At 54.3% G+C, this 23,573-nt stretch overlaps 1 protein-coding gene across 5 annotated transcripts; it reads left to right on the top strand.

Moving 5' to 3' along the window:
* Positions 1-6,274: 6,274 nt before the first annotated feature.
* AIFM2 (apoptosis inducing factor mitochondria associated 2) lies at positions 6,275-23,436 on the top strand. Of its 5 annotated transcripts, none has more exons than XM_041748068.1 (10): positions 6,275-6,429; positions 13,916-14,109; positions 14,476-14,591; positions 15,871-15,990; positions 16,658-16,750; positions 18,903-19,011; positions 19,865-20,017; positions 21,224-21,424; positions 21,924-22,097; positions 23,182-23,436. In XM_041748068.1, exons 2-9 carry the CDS (start codon positions 13,932-13,934, stop codon positions 22,073-22,075), a joined length of 1,122 nt encoding a protein of 373 aa, XP_041604002.1. In that variant the 5' UTR covers positions 6,275-6,429; positions 13,916-13,931; the 3' UTR covers positions 22,076-22,097; positions 23,182-23,436. The 5 variants fall into 5 exon arrangements, with proteins under 5 accessions (XP_041604002.1, XP_041604004.1, XP_041604005.1 ...); XM_041748070.1 differs by having other exon boundaries at positions 6,277-6,429; positions 13,919-14,109; XM_041748071.1 differs by lacking the exon at positions 23,182-23,436 and adding an exon at positions 22,877-23,163 and having other exon boundaries at positions 6,325-6,780.
* The last annotated feature ends 137 nt before the right edge of the window (positions 23,437-23,573 follow it).

Below are 23,573 nucleotides of genomic sequence, written 5' to 3' on the forward strand. Positions count from 1 at the left end.
CTTCTGTACATCAGGTTCTGGGTTTTTTTTTTGTCTCAGAAGTTGAATTGGGAATGAGAAACCACCAGGCACAGAAACACACCTTTTCTGTCCTGCTTTCTTGGTGGTGTGTCTTCATGGGCTGCTCTCATTCCAGACTCGGCCTGGACTCTGGTCATGGTGCCAGACAGCACTGGGTCGGGCTTGCAGATCCCAGGGGCGGGGGTGGTCCTGGCCTAGCAGCAGGGGCTCGCAGAGTGCCCAGGCTGTCTCCAGGCCTGTACTGGGTTGAGTTCAGAGGTATGGATGAGGCCAAGGCTGCCCCAAGGAGCTGAGCTTGAACCCTGCAAGTCAAGAACATGCACTGTGTATCCAGGGCCCTGCCCATGTCGACCCTCAAGAAATGACTGTGATGTCATCGGCAGGCTGAATGCCACTGGGGGGTGCCTGGGGTACTAATTCTAAGCCGAGAGAATCCGGGAGTACTTTGTTTCCAGCATCTGTCTGTTGAGTGCCAATTGGGCAACCAAGAACTGTGATGATTGTTCTCCCCTGTACAGCTCAGGAATGGTCCCGAGGGCCAAGCTAGCCTGAGAGAAACCCCACAGTAGATTAATGGATGTAGAGGGGGTGAAGGCTGAGGTCTGACTTAGCTGGCAGTGGGAGGGGAACATTTCTTCCAGTGGGTACCAAGGAGCTCGGTACTCTGGGGAGACCAGAGTGTCAGCCCATTAGTACAACGAGTAGGGCGGCTCTGTCCGCTTTGATGGAAGGCTGTGTCCTGGGGCCTAGGGAGGGGTTCAGGCAAGGCCTCATCAAGGTGTCTCAGGAGCTGAAGCCTGAAAAAGAAGTAGGGATTTACTGAACAGACTGGAAACAGGGAGGGTGTTCCAGGTGGAAAGCAGCAGGAGCTGGGACGAGGACGTGAGAAAGCTTGTGTGTTCTGGCAAGTGCCAGGTGGAGGGCAAGTGGGAAGGGGTAGGACTGAGCCTCGGGAGCCAGCTCCACTGGGGGGGGGGCACGTGGGGGGAGAAGACAGCTGGAGCAGGACTGGTAGACGTGGAGAAGACCATGCGAGGGCACAGGAGCTGGGGCAACGCCGAGGTGGAGAGAGAGAGAGAGAGAGAGCACCAGCAGAAGTGTGGGGGGTGGGGGAGAGGCAGAGGGAGAAGCAGACCCCCCATTGAGCAGGGAGCCCAACGTAGGGCTTGATCCCAGGAGCCTGAGATCACGACCTGAGCTGAAGGCCATTGCTTAACCAACTGAGCCACCCAGGGGCCCCGATTCCTGCCTCTTTTTAAAAAATTATTTTGGAACAATTTTAAACATGGAGAGAAATGGATGAGTCTGATGTCCTTGACCCTCCTGAAGGTAACAGAGGATGCGCCTTAGCCTCGGTTTGTCCAAGCTTCCTCCTGATTTGATTCAGGATATGCTCTTTGGTGGTGATGTCACATTAGTGCTGTCATCTTCTTATGTGTCCACTGGGTGGCCCGTGATGTTTATTGGTCCTATTACAGGTGATAATGTTGATCATTTGAGTAAGGTGGCGCCTGCGAGGTTTCTCTGCTGTAAAGTTTTTTTTCCTCCTTTGTAATTAATAACTATTTTGTGTGGAATCACTATGAAACAATGTAAATACACGGTTCTGTATCCCACTTTCACCATGATGTTCACCACCTGTTTATGCCTCTTGGCTGAGTAGCTTTAATCATTGCAAAATGGTCATTTCTTTATTTTCATTATTTCTCCTACATTTATTAGTTGGCATTCTATTATAATAGCTTTCCCCTCAATTTGTTTAGTTGTATCTGTGTGGGCTCATGGATTCGTATTTTTTTCAGTGGATTATAATCTATTGTCATTTATTTTAAGGCCCAAACTATTGGCTGGTGAGAGCCCTTCAAACTAGCTTCTGTGTTCCTTCTTTTTGGCATCTCCCCATCATTCTCTGAGGCCTGCCTTCAAAACAAAATGTTCTGGGCTTGCCTTATACTTTCCCTGGAACCAGACATTTCTCCAGGATTCTGTTTACTGGAGAATGGTGTTTAGAAGCCAACATCTAGGTATAAGGGGTGCTTATTGCTGCTCCTGGGCTCTCTCAGTAGATCCTACATCTATATTTATTTCTGTCTCTGAATATGATGAACCTGGAGTTACCACCGAGTAACCGACTTGTATTTAATGCCACGAGGTTCATTCGGGCTCTCCCCTCTTCCTATTTGTTCTCCCTCCTGTCAGTGAGAAACATGTTACATTATCCCTAGTTTATTTTCCTGTTTGCTCCATCCCCTGCATGTGGCCAACCTTCTGACCCCTTTGGCCTGCCTCTGTCACCATGCTCTGAGGCTATTCTCATACAGGCCACAATTACCACTCCCCCACAAGCCTGCCTATTATGATTTTTTTTTTTTCGAGGGAAGGAAGTCACCCTTGCTTCTTCACTGCTTCAGACCAGAAGTGTTGCATATCCCTTCTGTTCACGTACCTTCAGGAGAACTTAGCTCCACCCAGAAGCAAGTGGCAGGGTGGGAAATGTCTTTAGCTAGGCAGATGCTTCCCAGCAGGACCCTCACAGCCTAGAATGACTGTGGAAGAGCTGGCTGACCCTGCCAAGCTGGATCTCAGTTTAGTGCCACTTTAGGAACAAAGAGTCACTTCTGTAACCTAAATAAAAATAGAGCTAGCGTTCAGAACCTCCTGGACAGGTGTCAGAAACCTCCTTGACTCAGGGAGGCTCAAGGGCCACTAGGTATGCGCCAGTTGTATCCACATCCTCTCTGCTTTGTTCCCAGTCTCTGGCCTTCTCTGCACGCAGGGTCTCTCCTTCCTTGTAAGCATGGTTTGCATTTGGCCATCCAGACCTTTCTGGCCCTCTGTCCATGCCCTTTAACCTCTAGCTCTCCTTATCACATGCCCTGTTTTCAAATTCCCTCAATAAATGCCCAAGAGAGCAGATGTCTGATTGGGCCCATCGTCTTCTTATGCCCTGCTATGGCTGGGGCTGTGTCAGGGTGGGTTCTTTTGGCCTGGAAGAAGCCCCTCACAGCCATCTGCATTGCACATGAGGCTGGGTGCTTCCAGCTGACACTGGGGATGTGGGTGCAGTGAAGGGCCTGGGCCAGTAGTGTTACAGGAGAGAAGCAGAACAGGAGTCTGCCAGGGGGCCAAGGAGAGACAAGCAGAGGCACAGGAAGAGAACCAGGGAGACTGAGACCTAGCTTACCAGCATCCCTCTTCCCCCTGGGTATATGCTAGACTTCACGGTGGCCACTTTCAGGGTGGCTGTGCCCATGAGTTCCAGCTCGTGAAATTAGAGCAAAAAGGAGGTGCACCACTTCCAGGCCTGGCTGTAACAACCTGTGTGCTCTCCCCCCCTCCCTTTGATGGGAATGGAGGCAATCATTTGAGACTTTGAGACTTTGGAAGCCACTTTTTTTTTTTTTAAAGATTTTTATTTATTCATGAGAGACAGAGAGGCAGAGACATAGGCAGAGGGAGAAGCAGGCTCCGTGCAGAGAACCCAATATGGGACTTGATTCTGGAATTCTGGGATCACGCCCTGAGCCGAGGGCAGATGCTCAACCAAGGAGCCACCCAGGTGTCCCTAGATTTGGGTTTCTATTTGTCTCAGCAGTAGAACCTACCCTTGAGAAATAAAGTCTTTCCCTAGCTGGAAGCACCATAACCAAACCACATTGGGGAGAGAGAAGAAGAAACAGGGAGATTTCCTGTGTCCTCTGAAGCTTATAAATTTAGCTGGAAGTTCAAGTGGAAAAGGAAAGTATTTCCCAGGCTTGCCAGGGTTAAGGGTTGCCTCTTCCTCAAGTGGGGGTACTGCCTCTGTCTCTCCTGGCCCCTGAATGGACCCCAGTACCTTGGAGCTCCTCCCAGCCCTGGGACCCGGCAGGCAGCAAAGCCACCTGTTGTCTTTCAGGAGATGTGAACTCATCATGGCTGAGAGCCAACAATGCTTCCTTCTCTTAGGTTCTGTGATATCAAACAATCTGCCCACCATTCCTACTAATCATTAAAGTCCCATACAACTGCCAGTGTTTTGGCATCCAAACCATACCTTCCTACTATCTCTGGAACTTGCAAATTCAAAGACAAAAGTCTTTCGTTAGGTAGGGAGCCTAGATTTTCAGTTCCAGGCCCTGCTGGGTGGGAAGAGAGGAGTGGTGTGGGGTAAATGGCCTAGGGAATTGAGTATGAGGTTTCTTTTTGGAATGATGAAATGTCCTGGAGTTAGATGGTGGTGATGGTGGAACAGTGTTAACACCAACGACTTATACACTTTAAAAGAGTAAATTTTATGGTATGTGAATTGTACCTTAATTTTTAAAAAATCATTCATTTCCACAAACATTACTAAACTCCTAGGGAACTTGGTACTGGGGTCGATGCCAGAGACCAGGGACCCATAGTCCAGCAAAGCAAGGTCTCTGCCCACAAAAGCGGGTCAGATGTGGTTGTTACCCTCCTTGGTGTCAGAGTTTAGCCTCAGCCCTACTTTTATCTAGGGGTGTCAGGAGAGAAAAGAGGAGATAAAAGCTCCTTGGAAGTTTGCAAAGCCCAGGACAAATGCAAGGCTTGGGGCGTCCAAGCTGTGGCTCTCTGTTGGTCCCTCAAGGGCCAGCATTAGGACCAGCAGGGCCTTGAGCACTCTGTGTGATTGCTTTTCTGTGGTCCCAAGGGCTGAGAGAAGGAGGTTGAGACTCCCCTACCTCTGACTGAATCCCCTTCTTAAGCCCAAATTCAGGGGGCAGGGTGTCAGCCAGCACCTAGGAGAAGAGCAAGGATTCCAAAGAAGTAGAAGGGGCCGCCTGGGCCGTATGGGATAATATGTGAGTAGGGTGCTCACAGGAGGACACCAGCTTCCCCCCATCTCAGGAAGGTTCTGGGCACCAAGGTCTTCTAGTTGGAACTGATGACAATCCTCCCCATACCAGGGGTATACCAGGGGTATACCAGGGGATACCGGGTCCTTGGCCACAGCTTTTGGTAAAAGTCCAGAACAGTTTACACTGCTAGTGTGAATATTCATGAAAACCGGGAAGACGAAGGGCGGTATTCAAAAGAGCATTGGGCTGGGAGCTCGGAAGTTGCCAACATACTATGTAGCCTTGGGCAGGCTAATCTGCCCACATAAAACACCTGTAAGAAATGTCTGCTGTGTGCCAGGCTTCAAGTTAAAACACTTCACAGAGATGATCTCATTGGATCTTTTCCACAATTCCTAGGGTGGGCGCTAATATTTGCATTAAATAGACGAGGATGGCTCATTCATCACCAAATTGGCTACATCTTACCGCCGGGTGGGAGCTTGCGGCAGGGCGGCCTGTTTCTCTCCAGATCCCAGTCAAGCGCCTTTGTCTCCAGGACCCCCCCTCCAACCAGTTCCCCAATTTCAGGCAGCCCTGCCACTCCCCCATCCTTCGCCACAGAAGGGAAGTCACATCTGTCACCCTCCCGCTTAAGAGCTCGCCGGGGCGCAGGGCGTCCCAGGGCCCCGGGGCGACGCAGCCCGCCAGGCCCGGGGGTCTGCGCGCCTGCCCGCGCTGGGCCCGCTGTCCCTGGCCGCCCCTGCGAGCCCCGCTTTCAGCTCTCTGTCCTGTCCTGCTACCGGGCCCTTGCACACCCAGGGCACAGCTGCCGCGGTCCTCCCCGGGGCCCACCCCTTCTCATCCTGGGAGAGGCCGCGGCCCGCCTCCCTGCCCCCAGGCTTCCGTACCGCGGGGGGCCGTGAGCATTTGCGGGTTTGCCCCAGGCTGTCAGCTCGGCGTTAGGAGAGCATCGCGCCCGCCGGCCACGGGGCGGGCTGGGGGCGGCTGCCCGGCGCGGTCCGCCCGATCGGGATTTCCAGGCGAGCCGCGGGAGGCAGGGGCCGCGGGGACCTCGGGGCGGTCGACCCGCCGCGGTGCCGGGGCCGCCCTCTGGGGCCGCGGGCGGGCAGGGGGCGGGGCCGGAGGAGGGAAGTGCCGGGGCGCCCTCTGGGGCCGGGGCCGGGGCCGGGGCCGGGGCCGGGGCCCGGGCCTGGGCGGGGAGGGCAGTGCCGGGGGCGGGCCTCTGGGGGGCGGGGCCAGGGCGGGGGCGGGGGCGGGGGCGGAGCCGGACCGAGCCTGGGCGGGGGGGCAGTGCCGAGGGCGGGTCCGGGGCGGGACCGCGGGGGGCACCCTCTGGGGGCGGGGCGAGGGCCGGGGAAGTGCCGGGGGCGCCGCTCTGGGGGCGGGGCCTGGGAAGGGGCGGGGCCTGGGCGGGCCTGGGCGGGGGCGGGGCCGGGCCTAGGCGGGGCGGGGCCTCGCCGAGCCCCGCCCACCCCCGCCGGGAGGAGCCCGGAGCGCGCGGCGACCGCCGAGCGGCCCGGGGGTGGCGCGCGGGGCGGGCTCTCGGGCCCCCCACACTCCCGGAGGGCTCGCGGGGCCTGGAGGCGCGGCGGTCGGCGTGGAGGTCGGTGCGCCGGCGTTGGGCCGGGCGGGGGAGGGCGGCCGTGCGGGGTCGCGGGGCCCACGCCTGCCCGCCCCCAGGTGCCCCAGGACACGGAAACCGGGAAGTCCAGCCCCGGCCCGGGCCGGGCAAGCTCGCCCCTCCCTCCCCGTCCGCGCTCGAAACTCCTGCGGAGTCTTCCCAGGTCGGACGGGCGCTCCCCTCCCCGAGGGCCCGGGGGTCACCGGCGGAGGAAGCGCGTTCCGGGGCGGGAGGAGAGCCTCGGTCGCCAAGGAGGGCAGTGGCCAGGGCCTGCTCGGGCGCGCTAGGGGCCCGCCCCCCCCCCACGCGGCCCCAGGTTCCGCGGGGACACAGGTCAGTGGTCCGGAACGCCTGGGGGGACTGGGGAAGGCCAGGCAGCCCGAAGTCCTCCCGGAGCTGCTTTTAGTGGGAGATGGTGGGCGCTTTCCTTCCAACAGCAGCCGCCGAACACCGGCCTTTCCCTCCAGGAGGAGTCCGTCTGCCGCGTGGATGCACAGTCGGGGGGGGCGGGGAGAGGCCCGGGAAGCCGGTGACCCACAGAGGGACGGGCCCAGGGCAGAGGGTCCGACCGCGGGGAAGGGGCTCGCAGGCGGCCCGCGGGCTCCTACCGTGTGCTCCAAGGCCAGTATGTAAAATAGGTAAATATGTAAAATATCGGGAAAGCCTGGCCAGGTTGGTGCGGATACAGGCGCGGGACCAGCTAGGGCCCCAAGCTCTCGGACCCCGCTGCCCTCTCCCTTGTGCCTGGCCTTGTTCAGGACTACTTAGCGGTTAGGGGTGGAGCTGGGCTGAGCTGCTGTCCTTGTGGGCCAGCCTGGCCTCTGGTGGTGAAATGTGGAAATCCGGGTCCAGACACAGGCTGTGAGCAGATAGTTAGTCTGGGTGTTGGGGGGGCCACGGAGTGACTTGCTCCCAGGACGGTGTACAAGTTCCATGGCCTCGGTTTTCCCTGAGTGTATATGTGACACCTGAATGAGCCTTTCTGCCCAGAGCTACCCTCTCCTGGGGCATGAAAGGACAACTCCCTCTTCAGAAATCTTTTTTGGGTTATATTCAGTGTGCCTCCCCTGGGGGCCTGGCCACAGAATGCCAGCACTCAGCCTGCACCCCTCTTCCCTGACCTGTGAGGAAGGCTGCCTGCCCCTCCCCCCACCCAGGCTGGGAGAGAGGGTGGTCAGGGTGAGTCCCACTCTAGTGGCCCCCTCATTCAGATGGTCCCTTGGAAGCAAGGCTCTGGAAATCCACTCTTGGTGTAACTGTGTAACTGTGCTGACTCAAAAAACGGGTGTGTGTTATTTGTAATCTCTCTGAAGTAATGCTGGGGCAATGTCCTTGCTTGGATCAGAGTTCACATGGTTCTTATGTCTTCAGAGGCACGACCTCTTAGCAGCTTTGGCATAAATACAACTTCTTCACTTTTCGGAGACTCATTCCTAACAGCCCCTTGTTTGTATTGTTAGAGAAGAATCCTCCTGGGGCCAGGCTGGTGTCCTTGGCAGAGAAAACAGGATTTACTGAGAAAATACAAGTGTGAACCAGATTGTGCATGTGTGTGTGTGTGTGTGTGTGTGTGTGTGTGTATTGGGGGCAGGAATGGGTGGGTGGCAAAGGTAAAATTCCATAGGAGTTGTTGGACAATTAGGATTTGTTTTCTTGGACCTTCTTTTATGCAAACATTCCTGAGTCTAGGCTGATGTAGTTAAGATTCTCTGGGGTCACCCTCTCCCTTGGCTTGATGTTCAGTTCGAAATCAGATGGTGGGGCTGGCAGTTCCTGAAAAAATTAAATCAAAAGTTACCATGTGACCTAGCAATCTCATGCCTAAGTATATATACTTGAGAATTAGAGACAAAAGTCCACACAAAAACTGGTACACGAATGTTCCTAGCAACATTATTCTAACAGCCCAAAGGTGGGAACGACACAAATGTCCATCAGCTGACAGATGGATAAATAAAATGTGGTGTTTCCATACAGTGTGATGTTAGCCATAAGAAGGAAAGAAGTACTGATATATCCTGCGGTTTGGAGGTTTGGATAAATCTTCAAAACGTTATGCTAAGTGAAGGAAGCCAGACACAAAAGGCAGGAAACAGGGGAATCTATAGAGACAGACACATGAATGGTTGCCGGAGGCTGGAGGGAGAGACAGACACATGAGTGGTTGCCGGGGCTGGAGGGAGAAAGGCATGGGGAGTGGCGGCTAATGGATAAGAGGTCATTTTGAGGAGTGATGAAAATATATTCCGGGATTAGATTGTGGTGATGGTTGCACAGCTTCATGAATGTACTAGAAACCACCAAATTGTATACTTTAAACTTGTATAACATATGAGTATCTCAACTTAAAAAAATAGATGGTAGGAAGCCTGCCCTGGTTTTCAACCTTTATTATTTCTATAAAAATGGCATACTCAGTTAAAAATATTCAGGCAATACAAAAAAACAAGAACAAAAAAACAAGCAAGCTCAAAGAAGAAAGTAAAAATATCACTTAGTGACCACTCTTGGTAGTTTGGTTTGGAGCATGGTTCTGATCAGAGTGTTGAGGATGGAACTTGGACAAATTATTGAACTGGTTTCCCAGATAGGGACAGAACCCCAAGCCTGTTCAATGCAGAGGTGTGTGTAAAAGTACAATGGATGCTAGCAGATAGAATGGTGACTTGTCTGTGTGTATGGAGCTGGGTATCTATCTGATTGTACTCAGTGGGATTAGACTTTATATGCTGTTTCCGGGCTTTTTCATGGACAACTTTTTTTTTCTCTTTTTAAAAAAATATTTAATTTGTTTATTCATGAGAGACAGAGAGAGAGGCTGAGACATAAACAGAGGGAGAAGCAGACTCCTCTCTGGGAGCCCGATGTGGGACTCGATCCCAGAATCCTGGGATTATGACCTGTGCCAAAAGCAGATGCTCAACCACTGAGCCACCCAGGTGCCCCCATGGACAACCTTTTTTTCCCTCCCTAGGACTTTATGTTTTTAGAGTAGTTTTAGGTTCACAGCAAAAGTAGAGGGGAAGGTACAGAGATTTCCCATATGCCCCCTGCCCTTGCACCTTCCATTGCTTTTCCCATTATCAGCATCGCTTACCAGACTGGTACATTTGTTACAGTTGATGAGCCTACATGGACACAATCACCCAAAGACCATAGTTTATTTATTTATTTATAAAAATATTTTATTTTTTTATTATTTTTTAAAAATTTTTTTATTTATTTATGATAGTCACAGAGAGAGAGGCAGAGACAAGCAGAGGGAGAAGCAGGCTCCATGCACCGGGAGCCCGATGTGGGATTTGATCCCGGGTCTTCAGGATCGCACCCTGGGCCAAAGGCAGGCGCCAAACTGCTGCGCCACCCAGGGATCCCTATAAAAATATTTTGTTTATTTATTCATGAGAGACACAGAGAGAGAGGCAGAGACATAGGCAGAGGGAGAAGCAGGCTCCTGGTGGGGAGCCTGTTGCGGGATTTCATCCCAGGACCCCAGGATCACCCCCTGAGCTGAAGGCAGATGCTCAACCATTGAGCCACCGAGGCGTCCCAAGACCATAGTTTATTTATTTATTTATTAAATATTTTATTTATTTATCCATGAGAGACACAGAGAGATGCAGAGAGAGAGGCAGAGACACAAGCAGAGGGAGAAGCAGGCTCCATGCAGGGAGCCTGACATGGGACTCGATCCCAGGTCTCCAGGATCATGCCCTGGGCCGAAGGCAGCACCAAACCGCTAGGCCACCGGGGCTGCCCAAGACCATAGTTTATATTAGGGTTCACTCTTGGTCTTGTACGTTCTATGTGGAGTACATGGGAGCATGGGTGTGGAGTAGTCATGGACAAAGTTTTCATGTAAAATATCATCCATTCTGGAAACACATGACTCCAGAACATTCTATCGTATGGATGTTTAATAGAGTAGTCTGCCCTTTATGGAGGTTTCGATTGCTTGTGGCATCTCCCATCGATTGAGGCTGTTGGCATAGCACTACTGCTACGTTAGAGCATGGGACTCAATTGCAAACATGCTTTTTGACCTCCTTAGGGTAGTTAGGAACACAGGTCTGTGGCTTAAGCCCACGGATTCGGTGTCCCGAGTAAGTCATGGCAGCAGGGTCTAGCTGTCCTTGGAGCCAGGCGAGAATTGGCACTGGAAGAGCCGAGGGAGGGGTGTCCAAGAGTGTGGGGTAGGGGAGGCTGCTGAGCAGGAAGGGTGGAATGTCAGAGGGATGACACTCCCAAGAGTGTCAGAGGCTAGTAGGGGAGAGAGGCACAGATTCCTGGAGAGGCCTCCTGCAGTGTGAAAGCACTTCCCCTCTCCTGGCCTAGCTACGGCGGCCCCTCAGGCCCCACACCTTCCACTGGGAGTGCAGAGAAGTGGTTTGCTTTCATGGAGGGTTAGCCCTTTGGGGAAGCCAGCTGATGATCCTTGGGGACTGAGGGAGCAGGGATTCAACTCCTTTGGCCAACCCACCATCTGCCAGGTCTATGCTGGGGTTGCGGGGCTTTCTTCCCTGGGATGGAGACCCTGGTGGTTATAGCCTGGGGGTAGGCCTGAGTGATGCCCTGGCAGCATGACATGTGTCTGCTGGCCCTGTCACCTGCCCTCCTGGCCTCCTCACATTGTTTCCTGAACTCCCACCCCCTCCCTTCCTGCCACTGGACTTTGGGTCCTAAGCTTTGCCTTTGGTGGTGAAGGCCCACAGCCCCTTGATTTTCAAGGCTCCCCCTGAGCTGGCCTGGGTGGTCCCATGTGACCGGACCTGTGGTGGACCCCGTCTCCCCAACGAACTGTGTATACTTTCTATGTGCCTGGGCCAGCCAAGTTGGAAGCAGTTCTCTGGTTCTCCCCAGCCTCCTGCCCAGGGGCAGGCCGGCGCAAGGGGCTGCGTGGAAGGGGGCAGGTGAAGTGCACCCCTTCCATAGCCCGCCTCATTGTCTGCCACATTCATGGGCTCTGCTGTCTTCCTGGGATCCTCTCCTGACCTCTGTCTGGGTCCCTGGGCCCTCTTGGGTCCTGGCCCCAGGAAGTATTCTCTTTTTGGCCCAATTGGCAGATTCAGTCTGTTGAACACTCAGGGGACGAGCTCTGGACCAGCTTTTTAAAGGCGTGGAGCAGTGAGAGCGGCACTGCCTCTGGGGACTTGTCTTGGTCAGAGCCCTGCTGAGGACTCAGTTTCCTTATCTGTAAAACAGGTGGAATGTACAAACCTCCATGCATTGAGGACTGTTTGGCTAATGGGAAACAAAGTTAGATCCCTTCTAATCTGTGCTACCCCCACCATTCCCAGCTTCTCTCCCGCAGGGGAGAAATGAGGCAGTGCGCATCTGAGTACCAATGAGATCAGTGCCTGCGGGTCCATAAGCTGCCTCTATAACCATGGAAGGCTCTGGGGGCCATCCTGGGTGGGGGGGGTCACCATGTCCTGGAAATATGTGCCAGAACATCTCATGGTGTCCCCTCCCACTGCAGGGGGTAAACGGCGGCCCCAAGAGAGGGGAAGGGCTGTGCCTGAGGCCACACAGACGATGCAGACTGGAGTAGTAGCCTTCCCCTTCTGTACTGCTGCCTGGAAGGGCCTGGATGGCTTGAAACATGCTTCCCCAGTGAGCCCGGCAGCTTGCTTGTGTCCTTCAAGGTTGACCTGAGTCCAGTTTCTTATTTCCTTGACCTCCCCCTCTCCCCTCCCCCTGAACACCCCCTCCCTGAAGCCCACCAGAGCTGCCGCCTTCTCTGCCTACCCTGTGCAGGGTAAGCTTTGTTGCTTTCCTTAGCGTTGCCCTCCGGCAGCCTGGCTTACTCCTGCCTCTCCTAGGAGCCTGCACGGGCCAGGAGGAGTTTTGATCGATTGCCTGCCGCCCTTGAGCCAGCATCTCCCCGCAGGATGCTCTTGGGATCGCAGCTCCTCAGACAGCTGGGTGCCCACCCTAGCGAGCCCCGAGGCCTACAGCACTAGCGCCTTTCTCTGGGGCTATGCTGGGCTGGGGACAGTGCTCCTCGCCGCAGCCCCAGGCCGGCCCCTCGGCCCTCCGTGGAGGCAGACTCTGGGACGCACCAGATGGTCCAGGCCCGCAGGAGGATGGGCCTGGGGGGCCGTCTCCCAGGCTGGCTCGGAGAGCCCAGGCAAACTGCTACTTTCTTTTTCCTTTGTGCTCAGCGGTTCAGTGTCTAGTGGGCCAGCCCGGCACTGCCCTCCGCCTCCCATGTCCTCCACCATCCGGTTCGGTGTCGAGCATTGGTTCTGAAATTTTGGCTCCTTGGGGATTCAGCCAAAGTTGGTTCTCGGTTTGCTGGGAACTGGTCACGCTGCCCCATTCCATGTGTGAGCGTGAGCCTGGTGCACACTTGGCCTACAGGTCTGGCTTCTGCCCTCTGCAGGTGCTCTCACAGATGACCACTCCCCTGTCCCAGGCATCCAGCACCAAGCACCACCTCTGACCAGAGCCTGCATGCATGATCAGTGCTTCTCCCCCACCCCGTGTCTTACCAGCAGACATTTCTTCTCATCCCGTCTCCTGGGGGATGTTGCTCAGCAGTCTTGGGCACATCTGCCGTCCCAGGAATGCTCAGGGAAGTGACTTGCCCACCGCAGGCTCCCTTTCCCCACCCATGACCAACCATGATGGTATCACATCCTGTTTTGGAGATTGCTCTGCATAAACCTGCTAACTGATCTCCTTAGACCCGGGGCTCAGGGTGGTGGCCTGGGAGCTGCACAGAATCCGGCGTCTGCCCAGTGCAGCACGTAAGGAATTGTAGCTACTTCCTTTAACGTGGTCTGTGCTTGCCAGTTGCCCACTGCTGTGCACCTGCCCAGCTCCCCTCATCAACCTCCTCCACCCTGCCCTTTGAGTCTGCGAGGCCTGCCTTAAAAGGACAGAGACCCTATCTGTGTGTGTGTGTGAGTGTGTGTGTGTGTGTGTGTGTGTGTGTGTGATTATGGTGTCCATAGCACAGAGCACACCAAAAAGCGGGAAGCTGGTTAATGCATGTTGAGTGAACAAATTATATATGGAGTGAAAAAATGCACAACAACTTGTTTAATGTGTCCAAAAAGTAATATTGGAGGTGCACAGAATATCTCTGGTAATGGGGGCAGAATGCCTTGGAGAAGGGAACTGGGTGGTTGGGGAATGGGATAGTTAGGGTACACCTTGTTCCTTTGCAATTTAATTCTGATGTTACAGAATTGGAATTTCATTAATAGATAGTCACATAATTTAAAAAGATCCAAGTCATGGGGTACTTGGCTGGCTCAGGCAGTAGAGCACCTGACCTTGGGGTTGTGAGAGTTTGAGCCCCACTTTGGGTGTAGAATTTACAAAAGAATAAAAATAAATAATAAATAATAAATGAGAAAAGATCAAGTCTTGGCATCTGAGGCCTTTCTTGCCGCAGGCCCCCTGACCCTGCCAGCTCTTGAGCCCCCTGACCCTGATGCAGTCTCTCCTCCTACCCCAGCAGTGCCTGGTTCAAGATGGGGTCCCAGGTCTCTGTGGACATGGGAGCCGTGCGCGTGGTGATCGTGGGTGGCGGCTTCGGTGGGATCGCTGCTGCCAGCCAGCTGCAGACTCTGAACATCCCCTTCATGCTGGTGGACATGAAGGACTCCTTTCACCACAACGTGGCAGCCCTCCGGGCCTCCGTGGAAAGTGGTAATGGACTCTTTTCTGGGGCTTTCTTTGTGAGAGTGGTCTTGTCACCACTGTGGGGCTTGGGGGTGGTTTTCTCCACTTAGGGCAAGGCTTAAGTGCCACCTTTAGAGAAGTTCTGGAGAGTCTTAAGGCTACTGGCCTTATGCAGCTACCATCTCAAGGCCGTAGAAGTAAGAGCTGGGCTTCCCTGAGGACCTGGTGAGGCTCAGGCCGGTGCTTTCGGGGAAGAGGGGGGCGGTAATTCCCAGAATACCATTGGCTCCGCTGTTTGGCCAAGGATACACCTCAGGAAAGGTTTCGAGTCATTCTGGCTTCCTGTGGAGAGCCCAGGTTCACTCTGTGATCTCCTCTGTGCCCATTCCCCAGGCTTTGCAAAAAAGACATTCATTTCCTACTCGGTGACCTTTAAGGAGAACTTCCGGCAGGGGCTAGTCGTAGAGATCGACGTGCAGAATCAGATGGTGCTGCTGGAGGATGGTGAGGTGAGCGTGGGGGGCGCTGAGCCGACCCTCAGCTGGCTTCGAGAGGCCCCCAGGAAGCCGCAGCTGCTGGTGGGAGGAGACCTGGGTGGTCTCAAGGGTGCAGACCTCTCTGTGGCCCCTACATGGTGCCGGCTGGATGGCACATTCCTCACACGCAGAGGCCTGGCCACAGCAGCCACGGGAGTGTGGTGGCAGCCTCTCCTGCGCCTTTTCTGTACGCCAGGCACTGTGTTAAGCTTGCTTAATCTCATGTCATGCCCTCCATGACTCTGTGAGGGAGGTGATATAGCCTCGCTTTATGGAGAGGCTCAGTGGCTTGTCCAAGATCCCACAGCGGGTAGGAGACTCAGCCAGGATTTGAACCCAGGCAGTTTCACCCCAGGGAGTCTATGCTCTGAAAGCTGGTGTTCCAGAACAGGCCCGGCCTGGCTGGCCTGTGGGGGCCCTCTTGGCTGTGTAGGTACACACATGATCCCACATCCCCTGGATTGGGAGGTCCCTGGGGCAGAGGCCTTCACTCATCTCTGCATTTCCCAGCCCCAAGTAGAGCCCAGAGCCTGGCACATACCCGCAGTGATGGGGGATCCATCCGTGAGCCACCATATGTCGTGCTGCCGGTCACCTCCAGCCTGGCCCTCCACTCTATTCAGAGCTAAGGGGCAATTGGAGAGAGGGGACACAATTGCTTTTCTCAGCAACTTTGTGAGAATCAGTCTTCCTTGAATTAATTTTAGGGCTGAGGAATCTCTTGGCTGGAAAGGTGACCGAGTCTCCTTGTCCTGTGGTTTAGGCCATGCTTCTCAGGGCCCTAGAAGGGACCATGAGGGCATCTTGGGTCTCCACGGGGTTGGGGCAGAGAGAGAGACAGCCGCACCGTGCCCCCTCCCACCAGAGCAGCTCTGATTTTGTCCACTTCATGCGTTTGGGCTCCAAACAGAATTTCTCTCCCTCCCTTCCTTTCTTTGTGGGAGCAGAGGAAGTACCTAGGAGATTCCAGACCAACTCCACACTGGCAGCTGGAGTCTGCTTGTCTGCACAGTATCTCCTGTGCCCTGCTTGCTCACTCACCCGCCACCCATCCCTGTGTGTGTCAGCTCCAGCAGGAGCGTGATGCGCTCCCTCAGCTGTCTCCCAGGTTCCAGGGCCACCCCTTGGCCTGGTCAGTGGCGGGTTTGCTGCTTTCAGAGGAGGGTGGCCTCGGTGTGCTCCCTGCCCGGCAGGCCTGATCGCAGGCAGAAGCGCAGGCCTGCCCTCACCTCTTTTCCTTTGCTCCTCCCAGGCCCTGCCCTTCTCCCATCTTATCCTGGCCACCGGCAGCACCGGGCTCTTCCCGGGCAAATTTAACCAGGTTTCCAGCCGGGAGCTGGCTATCCAGGCCTATGAGGACATGGTGAAGCAGGTGAGCTGTCTGTTGGCAGGGCCCCAGGAGAGGGGGGGCATGGGAGGCACAGCCATGAAGATGGAGGGTTAGTGGGAAGAGACTCCCTGGCGGGGACCTTTGTCCCCATCATCAAAGTCTGGAGGGGAGCACCCCAGACCTCACATAGTGACTGCTCTGTGTCCCCGACTTAGGTCTCTTGGAGTCTCGTGTGCACAAGTCTCTGTGTTTTAGAGAGCAGGCTTGAATCCATGATCTCAGGCGGTTTTCACCAAGGGGTGGCCAGGGTCTGGCCCCACTGAAAGATGGGGAGTAGAGCCCCCGAGAAGGATCCCCCAGCCAGTGCTACCGCGGGACCACGGCCGGGTCCTGCCCTCTGCCAAGCTTCTGAGAAGCCTGGAGAACCTCTTGCACCATCATGAACAGATGTGAGTGCAGAGGTGAGGATCCTGGCTGTGAACCCAGACAGACCTGGGCCGGGGTCACCTGAGTGGCAGCTCTTGGGGCTAAGCGAGGCCCAAGTGAGAAGATGCAGGGAGATGCCCAGAACGACCCGGCCCCGAGGAAGCCCATCCGGACCCAGATTTGGGAAGGGTTCTCTTCTCCTCTTTGGCCAAGGAGCCGGCACCCTCACTGAGCCCCGGGCACGCTGGGGCTAAGGGTGTGTTTCTGCTTCCTTCCACCCCAGGTCCAGCGCTCACAGTCGGTGGTGGTGGTGGGAGGCGGCTCTGCCGGCGTGGAGATGGCAGCGGAGGTTAAGACCGAATTCCCCGAGAAAGAGGTGGGCATGCGGCCTTGCCTTTAGGCTCCCAGAGCCCGGCATCTCTGCGTCATCTAGGGAGCACGGGGATTGGCCTGGCTCTGCCATGGGGAGTCCCGGAATGTCCTCCGTTCTGCCGGTGGTGTTTCCCAGAGAGCCAGGCTGTGTCCGCATTCAGTGAGGGGTCCTGCGCTCCGGTCCCACCAGGGGCACTGAGCCTGGGAGAGCTGCGTTGCGGAAGGTGAGCTCTCGTGTCCCCATGGTGTTCCCACCCCTTGAGATAGAAACGTAGGCTGGGGCACCCTGGTGGCTCAGTGGTTGAGCGTCTGCCTTCGGCTCCGGGTGTGATCCCGGGGTCCTGGGATCAAGTCCCCATTGGGCTCCCCATAGGGAGCCTGCTTCTCCCTCTGCCTGTGTGTCTTCCTCTCTCTCTCTGTGTCTCTCATGAATAAATAAATAAAATCTTAAAAAGAAGGAAAGAAAGAAAGAAAGAAAGAAAGAAAGAAAGAAAGAAAGAAAGGAAAGAAAGAAAAGAAAGAAAGGAAAGAAAGAAAAGAAAGAAAGAAAGAAAGAAAGGAAAGAAAGAAAGAAAGAAAAAGAAAGGAAGAAAGAAAGAAAGAAAAGAAAGAAAGAAAAGAAAGAAAGAAAGAAAGGAAAGAAAGAAAAGAAAGAAAGGAAAGAAAGAAAAGAAAGAAAGAAAGAAAGAAAGAAAGAAAGAAAGAAAGAAAGAAAGAAAGAAAGAAAGAAAGAAGAGCTTGACTCCCTCTTTTTGCTGGCAGCTGGCCTGGTCAAAGACACCTGCATTTGGCGTTTGGTCTGGGGGGAGCAGCAGCTGTTTGGTCGTCAGGAGATTGTCGCCCTTGCCCTGCGTGGCCACATGGGTGCCAACAGAGCAGGCCCCTCAATGCCCGTGCTGGGGAAGGACTGGCCAGCACCCATGGCAGGGTGACCCTGCTCCCTTTTAATGATGGAGGGAGGGAGATCCTGCCTGGAACTCTGGAGAGAAAGAGACCGTCCTCGCAGGATGTAGAGGCTTAGCTGAGGGCTGCGTGATGAGTGGGGATATGGGTCCTTGAGGCGAGAGCTCGCTTGCAGCTGATGCCAGACCAGCTCCCTTGAGCCCCGTGAACCCTGTGGCTCGTGCTTTTCTCCCAGAGAAAGGCAGGTCGGTTGTGAAAAGTAAGATCAGCATGGGCTAATTTAATTATATGACTGTTCTCTGACAAATTATTGGAAATTATTATGCGTGATGGATATAAAAGTTTTTAAAGTTTGATTTATGGGGCAAAGACCAGTCTGAAGTAGTAAGTCACTCAGTATGACTTCCACATGTTTATGATCGGTGAACAGATCCCAGTAATGGTGTTCACCCTTTACAAAGGACTCAGTATGTGCTGAGTTATGTACTTTGTACATGTTTTCTTTCTTTTTTTTTAAGATTTTATTAAGAGAGAGCATGTGTGCATAGGTGCAGGTGGTACGGGGAGGGGCAGGGGCAGAGGGAGAAGAAGACTCCCCACTGAGCAGGGAACCCAAGGTGGGGCTCGATCCTAGGACCCCAGGATCACGACCTGAGCCAGTGGCAGACGCTCAACCACTGAGCCACCCAGGTGTCCCTGTACATGTTTTCTCAGTTCATCATCACAAATTTCCTGTGAGTGAGACTGGATCCCTTTTTGACGGACTCTTTGGGAGGTGTCCGAGTGAGTATCTGAGATGACACTTCAACTCAGGGAGTCTGACTGTAAAGCCCAAGCTTCGAACGTCATTCCAGGCTGCCCCCTGCTTCCCTGTGCTTGCCTGTCAGACAGCAAGTAGACGTGCCTGGAAGAGCCAGTTTTAGAACCAACTTTAATGTAAACGTCAGCCTGATTTACAGCTGGAGTGTCAATGGCTTATATAGAGACTACAGTTATCAGTGCCCAAGGACGCTTGAAAAGAGTTTCCACATGGCTCTGGGGTGGGGTGTGGAGGGTGTGGAGCCCTGGTGCTTTCTGAAAGAGTCTCAGATTAGATGTGGGCTCCAGCCCAGCTGGCGTTACCTGGTTCCGGCATTGGGCGGATTACTTCTCTGACCTGGTCAGCGGACCTCGCTGACCTGGGGAGGAGCGAAGGGAGACGGACTCGTGTGTTTCTAAGCCTCTCCTTCTCTGCCCTGTGGTCGTTTGTCCAGGTCACTCTCATCCACTCCCAAGTGGCCCTTGCTGACAAGGAGCTCCTGCCCTGTGTCCGGCAGGAAGCAAAGGAGATCCTGCTCCAGAAAGGCGTGCAGCTGCTGCTGAGTGCGTGCAGGCTCCCCTCCCGCCCTGCCCCTCTCCCTCCCCAGGCTTCTCACTGTCCCAGCTGGAGGGCCCTCTGTGTTTTGGGGTTGAGCAGCTGAGCCCCGCTTTCCAGCTGGACTGGTACTCACAGGATGCCCACGCCATGCAGGCAGCACTGTGCTGGCTGTTGGTTTGGACACAGTGGAGGTGGTGCCCCTTTGCTGAATGATTTAAAAAAATCACCTGAAGGGATTGTGGTAGACAGAGTGGGTACTTTTGTATTCAGAGGGTGATGAGTGAGGAATGTGACCTTTGTTGAGAGCAGGAGGGGAGAGCACCTCCCAGCTTGTTTGAAGACTGAGGCCCTAACCCAGTGCCGTGACCACCACACTTCATGGGGCTCAGCCCCTGCGGTTTTCACAGGGAGGGGTGACATTTCTGCTCTCGACAGACCCCTCCCGGCTCTTGGTCTCCTTGTACCTGGCTGTGCGGTACTGCGACCACCTTTACTTTGAGGCTGGGGGAAGAGTATCGTAGAGCGTAGAGTATTGGCCAGCTTCTGGACCTTTCTTGCTTTCACCTTGGTCAGTGGTGTGCCTGGTTAGGACAGTGTGGCTGACATTGTGGGAGGTGTGGCTGATGTTGTCCTCAAATAGCTTTTCCCAGAACTTCTTGGGAAACTCAGCTTCACTTTCCCGCACTGCTTCTGGGAACTTTCCTCCCTTTGGATCCTCTGTGGTGGCCGGATGTCCACATCGTGCTTCTTGGGGCAGCAGGGTGGACTGGCAGGGGGCAGGGAGGAAGCAGGAGCAGAATGGTCACTTAGTGGGGCCCATACCCTGCTGGCCTCCCGCTCACGGATCTCACCTGACAGGTGAGCGGGTGAGCAACCTGGAGGACCTGCCTCTTAACGAGTATCGAGAGCGCATCCAAGTGCACACGGACAAAGGCACGGAGGTGGCCACCAACTTGGTGATCGTCTGCAACGGCATTAAAGTCAACAGCTCTGCCTACCACAGTGCATTTGGTAAGTGGCCCACTGCCCAGGCTGCTTCCTCACCCTCCGGCCTCTGTAGGCTTGTGGGCCTCTCCCCCAGGAATCAGCATCGCCCTGCCTTCCTCCCCGCACTCCCAGCAGCTCAGGGCTCTTCTGAATGGTGACATCAAGCTTTAAATTCAGGTCTGGGCCCACTCTTGCAGTGTCTTCCTCCCTGTGGTCATGATTTTGCCCAGGGTGGCCCAAGTGACCAGTCTTTCAAAATCGGAGCCCGCCCCCTCGTGGTGAGAGCAGGGAACAGGTTTCAGAGCGAAGGAAGGATCCAGTGGTTCACTTTCTTTGAACATGGAAGGGAGGAAATGCCTGGGGTCAGGCCCAGGAATTTCTTTCACAGGTGTGCTGTTCTCCCCTACCCTGATCCAAACGTATTGCCACTGAGCTTGGAATGACCACTTGGGGAGGAGAGGAAATAATGCGGCCTCAAGTTCAATATGGAAGTCAGCTAAGTGGAGGCTGCAGGAGGTGGAGTCATGCTTCCCGCCACCGCCTAGCATGAGCTGGAGACTCTGTGACTCTTCCTCACTCCCCATGATTGGTGTGTCCCCAGGTCCCCGTCATTTACTCCGTAGCACCCTGCCTGGACATGGAGCTCCTTCCAGGACATGGAGCTCCTGTTTGGGTCCTGCCTGAAAGAACTGGCCAATCCCAGGAGGAGGAGGCTCGTCCAGGCCATGCGTGGGGCTGGGAGTGAGTGCTTGTAATGGACGGAGATCCCAGAATTTTATACCCACTTGTCTTAATGTTATATTTTAAAAAATAATTCCTTTAAGTCCCTTAAAAAGAAAAGTTTATCATTTACTAGAGCCCTGCCTTATTTAAAAAATCTGATCCCCCCCCCCCCCCAAAATAAAAAATCTGATCCATGTTCAAAGGGAAATTCAAGACTTGGCTAAGTTACAACCTAGTTATTGTTAAGTTAATCATTGTTGATGGAGGTAACTTACAGAGTCATACACATCGTATAGAGTGGCACATACTGTCTTTCTGACCAGTTTCCATCCCAGAACAGTAACCTTAACTTTGCAGTAAGAGTTCGGAGGTGGGGACTTCAGGCAGAAATAAATTAGGTGGGATGTTTGGCCCTTGAGGATATGCTTTCAGCCAACACCAGAGGGTCATCTTCTCCATGTTCCAGTGGCCACTTAACAGGATTTCAGGGTTGGCTTTGCCCGACAGATGATCACCTGGCCAGCAATGGCGCTCTGAGAGTGAATGAGTACCTCCAGGTGGAGGGCTACAGTCACATCTACGCCATTGGCGACTGTGCGGACGTGAAGGAACCCAAAATGGCCTATCATGCCGGCCTCCATGCCAGCGTCGCCGTGGCCAACATTGTCAACTCCAGGAAGCAGAGGCCCCTCAAGGCCTATAAGCCAGGTAAGGAAGCCCCTTGTACTTCAGTTTTAAGAGAGCTGGGTTAGACATGGCGAAGCATTTGGGGGCTCTAAGATGAGTGGCCGCGAGAACAAGCTCTCAGAGCTGGTGATGGAAAATATCCCTCTGGACCTCTTTATTTTTATTTTATTTTTAATTTTTAAAAAATTTTTATTTATTCATGAGAGAGACACACACACACAGAGGCAGAGACACAGGCAGAGGGAGAAGCAGGCTCCATGCAGGGATCCCGATGTGGGACTCAATCCCGAGCCTCCACGATCATGCCCTGGGCCGAAGGCAGGCACCAAACCGCTGAGCACCTGGGGATCCCCCTCTGGAACTCTTTAAAAATAAATCAGGGACTCACCCATCTTCCTAAAAGTCTTAAGCATTTCCCTGTCCTCAGACCGAAGGTCCCGGGTGAGTTTGTGCTCGGGGAATTGTAGGCCCACGAATGGGGAGCGGGAGTCTGGTTTGTGCTCATGTGTCTGCTCCACAGGTGCGCTGACGTTCCTCCTGGCCATGGGGAGAAATGATGGCGTGGGCCAGATCAGTGGCTTCTATGTGGGGCGGCTCATGGTGCGGCTGGCCAAGAGCCGGGACCTGTTCGTCTCCTCCAGCTGGAAGACCATGCGACAGTCTCCACCTTGAAGCGGAGCTGGGCAGGAGACAGGTACTGCCTCTAGTGCACTGAGATTGCTTGACAGGTGGGCCCCGCCTGAGGAATGACCAAGGGCAAACATCCTCTTCCTGGACTGAGATGCCAGCCAGGGATGTACTGATCAGAAACACAACTTGCAGAAAACCAAAACTGGGAGAGGGAGAGAGCCATTGCACAATGACCCCCTCTAGAGGATTCTTTCTGGGTTTGGAGGGGTCTGCCTGCTGGGGAGGGAATAGCCCGCCTTCTCTCTCCCAGGGTCCTCATGTGTGTGCACGTGTGCGTGTGTGTGCACACGTGTTGGCATTCAGGAGAGCAGGAGAGGGCAGGGTCTCCTGGTGGCTGGTGTCCTGTCAGGGCAGGAGGGGGAGCCTGCATGGTGAGACCAGCTAAAGACGGGGAGCTGGGGCAGAGATGACCTGCACCCCGAGCCTCTCCCATCATGTCATGGGTGGGGAAGCCCATGCATTCTGCAACACCCAGGTGTTAGTTGGAGCCTGATTTCAAACTGTTAGTCCCTCCCGTCTTTCATGTTCAGGACGCTTTCTGTATTTCCATTTCTAGGTCCTGATTAATACACCACAGGTTACATTTAAGAAGAAAGAGTTAGGTAAACTCCCCGCCCAGTTAGCCCGTCCTAACAGACAGTGAGGTTTTACAAAGCTATCAGGTTAAGCCTGGAGATGTTCAGGAGAGGCAGCTGAGCTAACGTGACCCTTGGGGGGGTTGCCATTGGGCTCCCATTGAGGGAGCAGAGCGGGCTCAGCAGGTGTAGCCTTGTGTGCTTCTAGGCTGACACTTCGTGCAGCAATGCCTGCCTCTGGCCGTGTGAAGGTACATAAGCGACTCCTCTATCTGGGAGAGCACCTCAATCGGAGGGAGTCTGTTTTGGAAGACAGCTTAAACCTCCGTAGTGGAAGTGGTTGGTGATTTCGTCTGAGTAAATGCAGGCCCTGCTCACCTTTGATGATGGCCCCTGGGTACGTGGCCAGAGTCCTGCGGACACCAGCCTCTCTGGGCTGCTGTCTGGGCTGTGGCCCAGGTTGGTTCCATTTGTTCCCTGGGCCTACGTGAGACCTATGCCTCTCCCCCATAGGATGGCTGCCCCACTGGAGGCCTCGCCCAGGACTCCCTTCCTGTGGACCAAGGCCAACCAGGCTCCCCTTCTGGAAACAGGACCTGCTGCCACCCGAGAGGCGCAGGCCATTCCGTGCTGTCTGACCTTGGGGCCTAGCAGGGTAGGAGGCTCAGCCCGTTGTTCTGTTTGTAACGTTTTGCAAGCGTCCATCCATGGGGACACAGTTCTCCAAACTGAGGAAAATGTTGCAATAAAAGACTATATTGTAAGAAAGACACTGGATCTTCTATTTTTTTTTCCTTTCATTTTCTTTTTCTTTAAAAAAAACAAAACAAAACAAAAGCCTGAAGTGAAATCTTTTTAGGGGTAGATACAGATGCCATGGGGTAGGGGTGGGGGCAGTAAAACAG

The sequence above is a fragment of the Vulpes lagopus genome, chromosome 3, assembly GCF_018345385.1.
Source record: "Vulpes lagopus strain Blue_001 chromosome 3, ASM1834538v1, whole genome shotgun sequence".
Classification (NCBI taxonomy): domain Eukaryota; kingdom Metazoa; phylum Chordata; class Mammalia; order Carnivora; family Canidae; genus Vulpes; species Vulpes lagopus.

Excerpts from the sequence above, each read along its gene's own strand:
- AIFM2 (XM_041748068.1), top strand. The coding sequence starts at position 13,932 with ATGGGGTCCCAGGTCTCTGTGGACATGGGAGCCGTGCGCGTGGTGATC. Across the intron at positions 19,012-19,864 it reads AGGCGTGCAGCTGCTGCTGA|GTGAGCGGGTGAGCAACCTG; the intron begins GTGCGTGCAGGC and ends CTCACCTGACAG. Across the intron at positions 21,425-21,923 it reads CCTCAAGGCCTATAAGCCAG|GTGCGCTGACGTTCCTCCTG; the intron begins GTAAGGAAGCCC and ends TCTGCTCCACAG.